Source organism: Triticum urartu, chromosome 4A (genome assembly GCF_056163025.1).
Source record: "Triticum urartu cultivar PI428250 chromosome 4A, HENAU_Tu73, whole genome shotgun sequence".
Classification (NCBI taxonomy): Eukaryota; Viridiplantae; Streptophyta; class Magnoliopsida; order Poales; family Poaceae; genus Triticum; species Triticum urartu.
In genome coordinates this window covers 599,634,387-599,650,249 of record NC_141876.1, presented here as the reverse complement: position 1 = coordinate 599,650,249, position 15,863 = coordinate 599,634,387, and the positions used below count along the sequence as shown (strand labels likewise).

Here is a 15,863-nt window from a genome sequence, read left to right as displayed (position 1 = left end):
CCTAAGTAGAACACAAACCTTAACAAAACTCAAAGAAACATCTAAGCCTTCCCGCCCGCAAGAGCCGGGATCCAAAGTGCCCCCATGGCCCTAAGGCCACTGAAGACGAGGCGTACCAGCAGCAGCGCTGACGGGAGGAGAGGAACCCTAAACTTTTTCGGGGAGAGGAGGCGGCCGTTGCATGGAGATTGAAACTTAATGTGCCATAATTTATAGTTGTAAAATGCAAATATGTAATTAAATTTATATATGGCTTAGACTTTCTAAGATCACTTTTTTAGTGTTTTACAATTCAAATAAAGACAAGTATTTTCAAGAGTACTCATGTAATTTCATAATATTTGATTCAAAGTCACCAACCATGCAACCTTTCAAATTCATAGTCCTCAATACTTATTGTTTATCATGAATTTTTTGATATGACTCTAACTTAGATTAATTAAGCATCAGGTTAATAATGCTGTTGATTTTAAAATCTATCAAAATTGTAGTTATTCATTAAGAGAAAATGCATATGCTCAGAGAGTGAAGTTCAGGATGTTGTACTGTCACACCCACAATGCGGCTATATCTCCCACGTGTCGGAGCACGACTTAGAGGCATAACCGCATGGTAGGCATGTCGCAAGAGGGGTAATCTTTACACATCCCATGTACTGAATAAGAAAAGGGATAAAGAGTTGGCTTACAATCGCCACTTCAAACATTACATAAATACATCATACATCAACCAGAATACAATCAAGGTCCGACTATGGAACCAAATAAAAGAAAGACAACCCCAAATGCTAGATCCCCGATCGACCCAACTGGGCTCCTCTACTGATCATCCGGAAAAGACACATAGTAACGGCCCGAATCCTCGTCGAACTCCCACTTGAGTTCGCTAGTGTCATCTACACTAGTATCATCAGAACCTGCAACTGTTTGGATGTATCTGTGAGCCACGAGGACTCAACAATCTCACACTCTCGCAATCAAGACTATTTAATCTTAAGGAAGGGAAGGGGTAGTGAGGTGGAGCTGCAGCAAGCACTAGCATATATGGTGGCTAACTTACACAAATGAGAGCGAGAAGAGAAGCAAAGCACGATCGAGAGCCTATAAGTGATCAAGCAGTGATCCTGAATCTACTTACGTTCAAGCATAACACGAGAACCGTGTTCACTTCCCGGACCCCGCCGAGAAGAGACCATCATGGCTACACACGCGGTTGATTCATTTTAATTAAGTTAAGTGTCAAGTTCTCTACAACCGGACATTAACAAATTCCCATCTGCCCATAACCACAGACACGGCTTTCGAAAGTTCAAAACCCTGTAGGGGTGTCCCAACTTAGCCCATCACAAGCTCTCACGGTCAACGAAGGATATTCCTTCTCCCAGGAAGACCCGATTAGACTCGGAATCCCGGTTACAAGACATTTCGATAATGGTAAAACAAGACCAGCAAAGCCACCCGATGTGCCGACATTCTGATAGGAGCTGCACATATCTCGTTCTCAGGGCAACACCGGATTGTCCAAACTTCCGGTAGGCCAGCCCAGAGTTGCCCCTGGTGGCCACCGGCGGCTGACAGGTTCGGACCAACACTTAGACAAGCACTGGCCCCGGGGGGGTTAAAATAAAGATGACCCTTGAGGCTGCAGAACTCAAGGGAAGGTGATAGGTTGTTAGGCAAATGTAAAATCAAAGTTGGGCCTTGCTGAAGGAGTTTTATTGAAAGTGAACTGTCAAGGGTTTCCCGTAACACCCAACCGCGTAAGGGACGCAAAATCAAAGAACATAACACCGGTATGACGGAAACTAGGGCGGCAAGAGTGGAACAAAACATCAGGCATAAGGCCGAGCCTTCCACCCTTTACCAAGTATATAGGCGCATTAAAGTAAACAAGATATAATAATGATATCCCAACAATATCCATGTTCCAACATGGAACAGACTTCATCTTCACCTGCAACTAGCAACGCTATAAGAGGGGCTGAGCAAAGCGGTAACATAGCCAAACAACAATTTGCTAAGAAAGGTGGGATAGAGGCTTGACATGGCAATATGGGAGGCATGATATAGCAAGTAGTAGGTATCGCGGCATAGCAATGGAGCGAACAACTAGCAAGCAAAGATAGAAGTGATTTCGAGGGTATGACCATCTTGCCTGCAAAGTTCTCAGAGTTGACGAAAGCTTGATCCTCGTAAGCGTACTCAACGGGTTCCTCGATCACGTACTCATCTCCTGGGTCTACCCAAAGCAAGAACACAATCAAAGGACCAACAATCAATCACGGTGCAATGCACAACCAACATGATGCAAAACATGGCATGACATGCGAGATGTGATATGCAATGCATAAGCATGCTCCGAAAGGAAAATGTTGATCAAGGCATCAAATTGGCAAACCATGAGTGCCGCTCGAAAGATGAGATGATTTCGGTCGAAATCGATATAAAGATCACCGGAATCGGATGCACGGTTTGCAAATGACAAACAAAACAAGAATGGCACAATTCTGCGATTAACAGCACAATGCCATCTAGGATGCAATAAGGAACTAGGGTACTGCACTCCAACATAGAAACAAAGTACATGGAAGTTATCTACTCAAGATGCTTGAATAAACATGAACACTGAGCTACGGCTAAATCACACAAGAGCAGGTTCAAACAAGCATGGCAAAAGTGCAAAAGATATTAGCTTCACAGACTTAGTGAAAATACTAACATGCCAGGAATTAATATCAGGAAGCAATGTTTAGAGTAAGCAAACCACATGCTACAAGACCATATCATAGCAAAACAATTCATGGCATGAATCTACTCAAAGCATAGAACAAAAGTCCCTTACTGACCATGAACCAAAAAGGATCAGAAGATATGATGGCACCCATGTAAACATAGCAAGTTTTATTAACAGTTTCAGACTTAACAGAAAACTGAGCATGGCATAAACAGAATTATGAAGGCATCTTTGCGAGCTCGATTCACTCAAGACAAGGCATTGCATGACAAGATAAGCATAGCATCAGCAAGAAGACATGTTTGTGAAGCTAACCAAGGCAAGAGCAAGTTCATAGGATGCATGGATCAACTACAACAACCATGGCAAAATTGATTAACATGTAAACAATCTGCTAGGAACATTTTATAGCAAAAGTATAGCAAGATTAAGACATGCTAGGATACTCCATAATTGCAAACAGGGGCATGGATGGATATATCACAACCATATGTCCAAATCATCCTTACCAAAACAACTCAAATAAATCATGTATCTCACTGAAGCAACATGAATACATGGCATCAAAATAACAGCAGACAAAGACTTAGCCAAAATCCTGAGATCCTGAAATCAACAATATCACGAAGGCTACTTTGCATGCTTATGCTAGTCACCACGTTGATCACAAAAATACATGGCAAGCACCCCTGTAAAGATGGCATGGCATAGATCAAAACACATGTAGATCTCATGCCCATATGCAGCACACAACAAATGTAGCAAAGAATGACAAAACGTCATACTCTGATAAGAATCAGCACCTAACAATTTATAGCACTCTTGCATCAGTGATTTGGGCATCAAGATGGACTCAAACAAGCATGTCACAATGAAATAAAATTAAAAGCATCTCCCAATGAACATTTTGATATAACATATGCATGATATAGAGTCATGAACATGGAGATATAATATGATTAACAAGGGCATATGACACAAGAATTTCTAGGACTTAGTCGTTTCAGCACTGTGCGTCGGATAGTAAAAAACGCACGGGCATGATTTAGACAGAGGCTCACCACGTGGGCTTGGCCCAGGAAGCAGAAGTAGGCGGGCCAGAGGAGATGGGTCGCGGCGAGGCGCTGGCCCACGCAGGGTTCGCGAACGGAGAGGCGGATCAGGATCCTCCAGATCTCGTTAGGCGGCGGCGGTGACGGGAGCAGACGGCGGCGGTCTCCGGCGACTCGGGTTGCGAGACGGCGGCAGGGACGACCAGGTCCGGCCGGCCAGTGCCGAATCCAGGAACGGCGGCAGCGGATGGAGACCGGGGAGGCGCCTGTGAGACGACACGGCGGAGGAACGGAGCGGGCGGCAGCGCGAAAGGCGGCGGCGGAGCAGCGGGCGCCGGCGAACTCCGGTGGTGGCGGGCGATGGCATGCGGCGGCGGGGCGAGACGCACGGCGAGCGGGGCGAGGCTAGGGCGGCACGGGCGCTCAGGGTCGCGGCGGGCGAGCGGCGCAGCCGGCCGGGCTCACGCGGGTCCGATCCTGGACCGGCGGGCCGCGGCGGCGCGCGGGACAGGCGCTGGACAGGTGGCAGGCGGGCATTGGGCGAGGGGCGCGGTTGGCTGACTTGGCGCCTCGTGATAGGTCCGGGCGACGTGGCGGTGGCGGTGGACACGTCCGACGGCGGACGGACATGTCCGGTGGCGCGGAGGAGGAGTGGATCTAGGGTTTAGACTGCGATTTTGGACGGGGGAGGCCTTTTTATAGGTAGAAGGAGGCTGGAGTGTCCAAATGAGGTGTAGTTTTTGCCCACGCGATCGTGATCCGGCATCGGAGTACATGGAAGAGGTTTGGACGGGTTATTGAGCCGTTTTGGAGGGGTGTTGGGCTGCAACACACAAGGGGCCTTTACGGTTCCCCGGTTAACCGTTGGAGTATCAAACGGACTCTAAATGACACGAAATTTGACAGGCGGTCTACTGGTGGTGTACCAAGTCCGATTGGAAAATGTCAGTCCATTCCGAGAATGTTTAACACCCGCACACAAAAAGAGACAAAAGGGGGGCGCCAGGTGCATGAGGGAGAGTTGGATTGCGAAACGAACAACGGGGAAAATGCTTGGATGCATGAGACGAACACATATGCAAATGCGATGCACATGATGACATGATATGAAATGCATGACATGAACAAAATGAAAAACGAAGACAAAGCCCAACCACGAGGAAATCTCATAACTTAGAGCTGAACATGGCAAGAGTCGGAGTTACAAATATGGAAAGTTGCATCCGGGGCGTTACATGTACTTCCTCATCGTATGGTGTGATGCGATACGCCATGCGGTAGAGTATGAGAAGATTAGCAAAGAACGATAATGTTTTTTTGGAAAAGGAGGAATACCCCGGCCTTTGCATCAAAGCGATGCATACAATCATTTTATTACATGGATCAATCTGAAGCCATCTTCTTGCCAACTACTGTCGCTACACCTACAATCTTGATGACGTGCCCTAACCGCATATCAAGACACCACATCTATTGGGTGGCCTCAACAATCCGCCCGCTGGCATGCGGAGAGAACCAATAGGTTTAGTTAGACCCTCTGCATGCACCACATGCGCACGCTCTAGGATCAGCTGCTGCCATATTCCGTCATCCCACCTTCAAGAGTGATCGATATATCCACCTCGTCAGGCCATACTGTCGTCGACGTCACCGTGACACTAGACAACACCACCATCCTGCACGTATCGATCCACACATGACTGTCCTTGAAACTCTGTTGCGCCATGACGCCAAGATCCGCCTTCGGCCTTGTGGTAGATGTAACATCGCTCCTCCTCTTGTGGCCTCCAGTCAGCACTTGCTCGAAAACGATGCCCCATGAGGGAGAATGACACTGAAGTCACTGTCATTGTAGGATCTATTAGACCAAGAGCTAGGGTTTCCCCCGGAAGATCCCGACTGAGGTGACATGACCTGCAATGACGATGCCTCGAGAAGGAAACGATGTCAGAGACGCCGCTATCGTCTGCCAAGACCGCAAGCAGGCGCGATTTTCACCGGAAGCCGCATTGTTGTGATGTTGCGATTGGCTGGAACCGCGCGGAGCATCGACATGAAGATATATGCCGCTGCCGATACTCCGACATAGATACTCCATCCCCTCACTGGACCCCTCATCGCGTCGCCGGCCATCCACGTGATGAACCGACGATGGATCTGGGTGGGATCCAAATCCACGGTCGCTACCATGCCCACCATCGCCAGAGAACCCGCAGGTTCCCGGTGGGCATAGGGGCTAGCACCGCCGCCGCGCGACCAGGGACACCGCCCTAGCTACTAAACGCATGCTCCCCACTGGCACCGCCCCAGCCGCTCGATGGAGATCGCCGCTACATCCATCGCCCCGGCCCATTGGCGTTGGGCCCCTCGCCATCATGGCCTACGCAGACGGCAGCAACAGAAGAGAGGACCACCGTGAGGATCGACTGCTGGTGTGTGACGCCCGGATAATTAAGCTACAGTAATTCTCTGCTAATGGTGCCACGTCACTTCGATTACTATCGCTAATCTCGTGTTAGTTCGAAACCGATTCAAATTCAAATTCAATTAAAGGAAAATAATAAAAGTTTTCAAATATTAAAATCAAATTGTTCGAGTTGTGCCAAATAATGCATAGGTGATTATGGTGAAGCACCCATACTTCTATACAACATTTAAGTGCTATAAGATAACTAAAATAGTAGCAAAAACTTTTAATTAAATGCTTTTAAATAATAAATAATTACACAACTATTTTAGATTAGGTAGCTAGTTAATGTGGCAGTGGCATATTTGGTAACATCAAATTAGGTGCCATTTTGGTATTTTGCTAAATCAAAAATAAAAGGAAACTAAGCTAAAACAGAAAGGAAATAAAACAAACAAAAGAAAAAGAAAATACAAAACCAGAAAAACAAAACTAGCAAAAAAAAAGAAAAGGAGAAAGAGAACACCCCTTGGCCCAACTGGGCCATGGCCCAGCCGGCCACCCCCACACCCCGGAAACCCTAACTCGTAACCCCCACTCTCCCCACTTCCCGATCCACGTCTCCCCTCACCCCCACTCGATCTGGATCGGTGGATCGGGGGAGCAATCCCGATCGATCCCCTCCTTCCCTCTCCTCATCCCAGCCTGACCTGGGCGCTGCGCCGCCCCCGACGTCTCTGCTCGCGGTCACCCGCGCCTCGCCGCCCGACGACCGCGCTGCCTCGTCCTCATCATCGTGCCATCCCCGTCTCCTCTCAACGTCAAGCGCGGCCACGCCCGAGGACGACCCCTCCGACGCTTCTCGCCGTCCCTGGAGCCAGCTCGACGTCGTCACCGCCCGGACTGCCTCCCTGCCGTCCTCTACGTCGTCGCCTCCTCGTCCCCACCGCGTGTCGTCACCGCCTCCTCCCCAAGGGTCGCCCCCGAGCCTCGCCGCCCGAACAACTACGAGCAGAGGGTGAGGGAACCCCCAACCTCCTCCTTTCCCCGCGCCGCGCTTCGGCGTGCATAGCTGTGCGCTCGCCGCGCACCACGCGCCACCCCGCCCTTGCTTCGCCGCGCCCCGACCACGCCCGATGCGTGCACGCCGCTGCTCCCCTGCTCGACCTGCTACTCCTGCCGGGCCACTGACGCCCGCAGCCCCCCCCCCCCCCCGCGCGTCGGCCACGTCCCGGGCCCCTTGCTCGCGCCTACGCGCCCGCCCCGCGCTGTCGTGCATGTGTCACTGCCTCCCGCCGGGCGCCTCTGTCCCGCCTCATGCTGCTAGCCCCGCCACCGCCAGAGCCCCCGCCAGGGACCGCCCTCGCCAGCTTCTCGTCGAGGCCATGGCCTCTGCCGGCGCCCTCCATCACGCCCGTGCGTGTTCGGGCGGACGCCCACGCCTAGGCACCCGCATCCACCGCATGGTAGCCCTCTGGCCCTATGACGTATGGGCCCCACGCCCAAAGAACAAAAAAAATTAAGTTTAATAATAATAATGAAATTCAATTAATTAATTAATTAAGATAATTAATTAACTTAATTAATCCTGTTAACTAATCTAATTAACCCTGTTAATTAACCTTAATGATCTGATTAGATAAACAGAGTATGACACCTGGGTCTCACCTGTCAGCTTGACCTGGTCAACTAGTTGACTGCTGACTGGACCCTTGACTGAGCCAACTGCCCCCCTGGCCCCACTAACAGGCTGTGTGGCACAATGTTGTGTACACTTTCTGTGTACACCTAGCATTTCACAATTAGTAATTTTTGGATTAATTTAATTAATAGTAATTTCAGAAATGTTTAAATCAAATTAATATAAAATAATCTGTAACTCCGACGGAAAAACTTTGTACATAACAGTTGCTTAGAACGACGAGACGAATTCGGATACGCGGCCCGTTCGTCCGCCACGCATCCCTAGCATAGTGAACACGCAACTTTCCCCCTCCGGTTCGTCAATCCGAAAACGCGAAACACCGGGGATATTTTCCCGGATGTTTCCCCCCTTCACCGGTACCACCTCTTACCGCGTTAGGGCACCCCTAGCACCGCTACTTGTCTTGTCATGCATCTGTTTGCTTAATATTTATTGTCTCTTCCCCCTCTTCTCTCGCTAGACACTGAGACCGACACCGCTGCTACCCAGTACGACTACGGTGTTGACGACCCCTCTCTCTTGCCAGAGCAACCAGGCAAGCCCCCCCTTTGATCACCAGGTATCGCCTACTCTTCTCTCTACTTCTTGCATTAGAGTAGTGTAGCATGTTACTGCTTTCCGTTAATCCTATTCTGTTGCATAGCCTGTCATTGTTGCTACAACTGTTGATACCTTATCTGCAATCCTAAATGCTTAGTATAGGATACTAGTTTACCATTAGTGGCCCTACATTCTTGTCCGTCTGCCATGCTATACTACTGGGCCGTGATCACTTCGGGAGGTGATCACGGGCATATAATATATACTTATACTGTTACATTACTTATGATACTGTTCGGAGATGGGGGCTGAAGGGGCAGGTGGCTCCATCCAGGTATTGGTGGGCCTGAGTTCCCGACGGCCCCCGACTGTTACTTTGAGGCGGAGCGACAGGACAGGTTGAGACCACCTAGGAGAGAGGTGGGCCTGGCCCTGGCCGGCGTTCGCGGATACTTAACACGCTTAACAAGATCTTGGTATTTGATCTGAGTCTGGCCATTGGCCTATACGCACTAACCATCTACGCGGGGACAGTTATGGGCACTTGACGTCGTGGTATCAGCCGAAGCCTTCGTGACGTCAGTGACTGAGCGGCGCGCGCCGGGTTGGACTGGAACGCCTGCTCTTTTATAAGGGAGGCTAGGTCTGCTCACCGGCCGCGTACGCAACGTGCAGGTGTGCAATGGGCGATGGGCCCAGACCCCTGCGCCATAGGATTTAGACCGGCGTGCTGACCTCTCTGTTGTGCCTAGGTAGGGCTGCGACGTGTTGATCTTTCGAGGCCGGGCATAACCCAGAAAAGTGTGTCCGGACAAAGGGGATCGAGCGTGTTGGGAAATGTGGTGCACCCCTGCAGGGAAGTTAATCTATTATAATAGCCGTGATCTTCGGTAACAGGACGACTTGGAGTTGTACCTTGACCTTATGACAACTAGCACCGGATACTTAATGAAACACACCCTTCCAAGTGCCAGATACAACCGGGGATCGCTCTCTCACAGGGCGACGAGGGGAGGATCATCGGTTAGGATTATGCTATGTGATGTTACTTGGTGAACTTACCATCTACTCTCTTCTCCTGCTGCAAGATGGAGGTTACTAGAAGCGTAGTCTTCGATAGGACTAGCTATCCCCCTCTTATTCCGGCATTCTGCAGTTCAGTCCACATATGTTACCCCTTTTTCCATTTGATACCAATACATGCATTTGTAGTGTAGCTCCTTGCTTGCGAGTACTTTGGATGTGTACTCACAGTTGCTTTGCTCCCTCTTTTCCCCCTTTCTATACCCGATTGCTGCGACCAGACGATGGAGCCCAGGAGCCAAACGCCACTGTCAATGACGACTACTACTACCCGGGAGGTGCCTACTACTACGTAAAGCCTGCTGACGATGACTAGGAGTAGTTTAGGAGGATCCCAGGCAGGAGACCTGCGCCTCTTTCAATCTGTATCCCAGTTTGTGCTAGCCTTCTTAAGGCAAACTTGTTTAACTTATGTCTGTACTCAGATATTGTTGCTTCCGCTGACTCGTCTATGATCAAGCTCTTGTATTCGAGCCTTCGAGGCCCCTGGCTTGTAATATGATGCTTGTATGACTTATTTTTAATTGTAGAGTTGTGTTGTGATATCTTCCCGTGAGTCCCTGATCTTGATCGTACACGTTTGCGTGTATGATTGGTGTACGATTGAATCAGGGGCGTCGCATGGTGGCGCTAGGGTTTTCCCCCTGTCGGCACCCTGGGGAGGCGTCACGAGGGGGTCGTGAGGCTTTCACGTCAAGATGGTGATTGTTCAGTCGGAAAGCCTCCACAAGATGGCCCAGAGAACAATGATGTGCAAGTGCGCGCCACAATTAATGCATGTATAATTCCAAACTAGAGCATGAGGCAAGCCTTGCCTAGCCATCCTTCAATCATGAGTTAAGTATTTTATTTTTAATTTATACATGGTTTATTACCACCGGCTGACTTGATGTGAATAATTATCACTTACTTATCTTACATATTATTAATTACCAATCATGTTAAAACATCTCCACAATAGCGAGAATAGTAGATTTATGGTAATAGCCTCAGTATCATTGAGGTAACAACAGGGCTAATCATTAGCTCTATGCATGATTCATACATGTTATCATGGAATGAAATGCTTCGTTGAATCGAAATTGTTCTCTTGCAATGCTAGCATGTCCTTCCTTTATGGCATGTGCCAAGTGAATCAATGGGCCCGTTCTGTATCGTTCATGTTGTGTTATATTTTTTTTTGAGAATATTCATGTTGGGTTGTCGATGGAAAGAGAAAGTATATATATACTTTACAGACCAGCCAGCAGCTAGAAAAAAGGTAAAAATCATAGTAGCAGACTAGCGGTACAGGTGTACGTATGTACACGGCCAGAAGTTAAAAGCTCATCCACTCCCATTCAGCTCGAAATACCCAGGAGAACATCTGCTTCGACTTCATCATCAATTCATCTCGCCTGCAACGAGCATGCGATCATGTCAACTTCTGTGACTAGTAGTGAATCCCTAAACCCCTCTAATCATGTTATTTTTGTGATCTAGATGCAATCTGTTCATGTAATGACATCCTAGTGATGCAATAATTCTAGCAATACGTGCCATGCATGAGCACAACTTTTTTAAAAATAAATTACCTAACTGTGGGGAAATTTTGTTATGCAAAAACTGTGGGGATTCTTGTCCTAGTTAGTATTGGTGCAAGAATATATTTTGTTGATTTAAAAAGGAGAGAATAAGTTTTGTTATTTATTATTATTACTGGATTTCAAATATTGCATCAGGATCCATTCAAAAAGCGTATGAACATTTATGATCAAACTCAAGTTTTATTTCATGATAACATTTGCAAACTCAAAATTTGGTAGTGGTTTGAATACCCTAAGGGCATCTCCAACGATGAGAAGCGAACCGCACACAAAAAGTCAGGACTGACAAGTCCGGACCATTTTTGCCATCCAACACGGTTCCTCAAACGTCCACGGACGCATGCGGGTGTCCGAATTTCATATCCAAAGCAAATATGTAGTCGATTTGGGGGCGTCCATAACACAGCCTGCAGCAGCAGACGCTAGCACTTCCGAGCGAGTATTTTGATTTGAATACCCTAAAGACAAATTTCTTCAATGATATTTAATGAATTTAACAAATTTAGTCTCAAAATACCGAAAGAAGAAAAAAAGTAATTAGATTGTTGAAACTCAATTTTACTTATCTTGAGTGCTGCAATAATATTTTCAACACACTACCAACAGTCAAATACACATTGGTTTATTGGCGAAGAAAAGCACAGAAAGTGATAGTTCCTTGTGGAAGACTGCTTCATCATATGGTGTGACATCGATGCCGTCATCAAATTGTTGCGCAAAAATGTGGCAGGTGGGAGTCCAAGAATGATGGGATTGGCCTGCAAGCACCAGTACTAGTCTAGGACTTGAATCCGATGGTTTGGTTCCATCACAAGGTAAACATCTAAGCTATTCTTAGTTCACGATATCAAGGTATATGACACAAAGTGTGGGCCTACTACCAGTTACAACTTAATCCAAACAATGACCCATCCAGTTTGGTACAAAAGCACCACGTGTGTGTTGGCGGCAACATAATCATATAAGTTGAACTGTTGGAAGACAAGTGCACATCTGCTGCCTCCCGTTTCTGACAATCTTTACTCAAGTAAACCAGCATCCTTAAGAACAGTCTCAAAATTCTCCTCGCTCTCCCAGCTGGGGACCTCCTGTACTTTGTGTTGGAAGTAGTTCTCGATCTTTGTCATCAAAATGTCATCAGTTTCACCGCATAGCAGGTTGAACACAGCTCCTGTCACGAGCATCGATTCAATTAGGAATATAGCCCACAAAATAAGCATTGTAATTGGACAACATGGTAGCTGATAATATGGCATGAATAATACTCGTGAGTAGACATATTCTATGTTTTTAGTGTACAAAACCTATAAGTATTCAAGTAAATTGTGTGAACAATCCTAGAAAATCAGTTTACAATCCAAACAAACATATAACATCCATAATCGACAAGCAATGGTCACATAAGTTCTATCATATCCTCATAAAGAAGCTCAGAAATTTTGCCAAATCTTATTCACAACATTACCAATCTAATTTTGGTGAGAAGTTCAATCTCAGGCTAGAACATCATTAGGTTTACTAAAGGTAGCATGTTTTCTTATTACTCAGGTTCAGTCTGCCTTTATCTCCAAGCCATTTGCATTTGTCACGATGTGGACAATCATTATGCTTATAACGGCTGCATGTGATATTCTTTACAATTTACACTTGATGTAATTCTAGAATAGAATACAGTAATCATCTCCCTCTATTTGTTTTGGAAAGTATGCCATACATAAATAAATTTACCTTTTCGGCCAAAGCGCCCAGCTCTGCCAATTCTGTGCAGGTACACCTCATAATCAGGCTCATCTCTAGAATTATATTTGATTGGCATGTCGTAGTTGATGACCAGATTGACCTTTCAATGGGATAATGTTAGAATTAGAAATTCAACATGTGAGTAAAATCGGTATGACACACATAGTACCTGTGATTGGTCAAAACCCCGGGCAAGAAGATCAGTTGATATAAGAACCTTGGTGTACCCATCTTTGAATTCCTGTATTACCTTTTCCCTCTCTGAGTGGTCGAGGGATCCTTGAATTGAGGAACACACATAGTCCTCTTTTGTCAAAGCATTATGAAGATGCATAGTACTTATCTTTGTTCTCACAAATATGATAACCTGTCCAACCTTTTGACCAAACTCAAAGATCTTGTCCCTTATGACCTCTATTTTGGCTATCTCATCGGGGACTCGGACTTTATATTGCTTTACTTTGTCCAAAGTAAGATCTTCCTTCTTCACAAATATCTGGTTTCCCTCCTTAATGACCTTTGTAATAAAATCCTTCACTTTCTCGTTGAAGGTTGCAGAAAACAGAAGCAGCTGGCATAAAAGAATTCAAATAAGTAAAAAAAAAAGGCACCATATAAAAAGAGAAACAAACACATCGAACCAAGAATTTTGATGAGCACTAAGAATATTCATAATGTTTTCACAGAAGGCACCATATAATAAAAGGCTAGTTTGAATAGCACATCCATGGAATTACGCCAACAGTTACAAGCATCACAAAGGATTATCCGCCACGTGGACTAGGCTAGTGGAACACCGAAGCAAATCAACACCATATATGGATGAATGTAAAGTTGAGGGCAATAACACCCAGTGGACGGCTGTTAAGATTACTATATGACTAGATGATAACCCTTGAGAACTAGCGTGGCTCAACTACTAAGTATATATAGGATAGGAGTTCCCAATATGCAATTAGCCGGTTACATAGATAATGCCATAGTACATGATTTCTTTTTGTAAGTCCTAATTAAACTAGCAACAATAATTATGCCCATGGATGAATATGCATTGTTCCAAAAACTAAGAATAATATGTGTTGCTCCAAACATAAAGAAAATAAATGAATATCACAGTTGAAAAAACTGGTAAAATTGAATACAACCCTTTGCATCACCAAATGACCCATTTACACGATAATCCCTCTACCTATCATTAGCAACTGGTAGAAGTTCAACAAGCAGCACATGAGCACATACAAAGTAGTACATAAACAGGTTGTTTCCTTTAAGAACCACCAAATATAAAGATTCAAATAGTTCTTTGGAACACATGATTGCCATAACAACTGTCACTCGATTTTGAACTATTCCAATGTGCAAGCTGTTGTATGTGATCTACTGTCAAAGTCAAAAGCAGTCGATTGACTAAAAAGAGTTACCTGGCAGTCACCGGCACTGCTCTGTATATCCCTCATGATCCTTTTAGAATCACTCATAAAGTTCTCCTGCAAGAAGCATTCACCAGCACAAGAAAGCATACTCATTAGATCTAATAGATAGAAGATACTTTACATGAGCAGATATGATATGGAATTTTGGTTCCACCTATATGTATATTTCTACTCTTGGAAACTGTACAGTAATCTATGCCGTTGGAAAACGGATACTGTTTTTTGCTTATTCTTTTCGTCCACTCAGACAACACATGAACCAGGAGCTAACATCTAACATCACACAACTGCACCACGATGACACCCCTTAATGCTCACTAGGAAACTAGAAGTAGAAACTTCACAGGTTCACGGACTTGTACTGTACTAGACAGGAGGTCCAAATAACATTTGGGCACATTAATAAACGTCTCGAACTGTATACGTACCTCAGCAAGCATATGGTCTGCCTCGTCGAACACAAGAATCTTGATGTCCCTTGTGGCAAGCTTCTTATTGGTAATCCACTTAATGAGAGTCCCAGAAGTGCCAATCACCACCTGATCAGTGACCGGTGCCATCTTGGAGATGGGCATGTAATCCTTGAGAGCCGGCGAGATGGCAGAGGCACAGGTAATGCCGGTAAACTTGCTCATCCTCATGAGCACGGATTTATTCTGCACAGACCAACGGATCAGATTCATCAAATTAAAGGTGAGAAATAGCAGTCAGAGGAGTATTCAGTAACTAGATGAGACATGAGAGAGGGACCTGCTGCGCAAGCTCCCTGGTAGGGCAGATGCAGATGGCCTGGGGAATCCTGCGGCTGGCGTCGACGCGGCTGAGCATGCCGAGCACGAAGCAGGTGGTCTTGCCGGAGCCGTTGTGCGCCTGCGCGACGAGGTTCTGATAGGGCGGCGTGAGGATCATGGGAAGCGTGACGGCCTGGATCTTGCTGGGGCGGCTGAACCCCATCTCGTCGTGCAGACCCTTGAGCAGCTCCGGCGTGAGCTTCAGGTCCTCGAAGGTCGTCGCGGATTCGTACACCGTGCCGCCGGACGCCACCTGGGGAGCAGATCACCAAATCAGGCAACCGACATCGAGACTGGCATGGATAGCTAGGGCAATGCAGAATTGCAGAGCAGAAGCGCCTACGGCTTGGATTTGGGAGTCGTCGTCGTAGTCATCCAGCAGAGGCGGTCCGCCGCCGCCGACGCCGCCGTCCTCCGGCGCCAATAGCGAGAGCGCCTCCAACTTCTTCTGGTTCTCGTTCACCGCCGTCTCGATGGCCTTAGGATCGTCGACGTCGGCCGGGGACTTCTTCTCCAACTCGGCCATTGTAAATAGACCAAGAAAAATCGATAGCGTTGTTTCCGCTTGCGATTGCGACCTCGAGCGAAAACTCAGCGATCTTTGTTTGATGGTGTTCGTTGCCAATGTAATAGTGTATATATATATGCCGAGAGTTTGTGTGAAACGTTTTGAATATGTTTGGCGGCGTGCACGTGTACGACAAGGAGTCGTCCAAACAAGCTATAGCCTTTTCACTTTCGGATTGGAATCCAACCAAGATATATCCGACACCGTCTTCGTCTAGATCTGCAC

At 46.7% G+C, this 15,863-nt stretch overlaps 1 protein-coding gene across 1 annotated transcript; it reads right to left on the bottom strand.

Annotated features, from left to right (window-relative positions):
* Positions 1-12,125: 12,125 nt before the first annotated feature.
* LOC125554378 (DEAD-box ATP-dependent RNA helicase 38-like) lies at positions 12,126-15,655 on the bottom strand. The gene is made up of 7 exons (XM_048717948.2): positions 15,414-15,655; positions 15,030-15,323; positions 14,708-14,935; positions 14,268-14,333; positions 13,016-13,417; positions 12,835-12,946; positions 12,126-12,277 (listed from the first exon to the last, which is right to left on the bottom strand). Exons 1-7 carry the CDS (start codon positions 15,594-15,596, stop codon positions 12,126-12,128), a joined length of 1,437 nt encoding a protein of 478 aa, XP_048573905.2. The 5' UTR covers positions 15,597-15,655.
* Between the last annotated feature and the right edge of the window lie 208 nt (positions 15,656-15,863).

Coding starts and splice junctions, on each gene's coding strand:
- LOC125554378 (XM_048717948.2), bottom strand. CDS start 15,596: ATGGCCGAGTTGGAGAAGAAGTCCCCGGCCGACGTCGACGATCCTAAG. Junction 14,936..15,029: donor CCAGGGAGCTTGCGCAGCAG/GTCCCTCTCTCA, acceptor TGGTCTGTGCAG/AATAAATCCGTGCTCATGAG. Junction 12,278..12,834: donor TGGGCGCTTTGGCCGAAAAG/GTAAATTTATTT, acceptor TGCTCGTGACAG/GAGCTGTGTTCAACCTGCTA.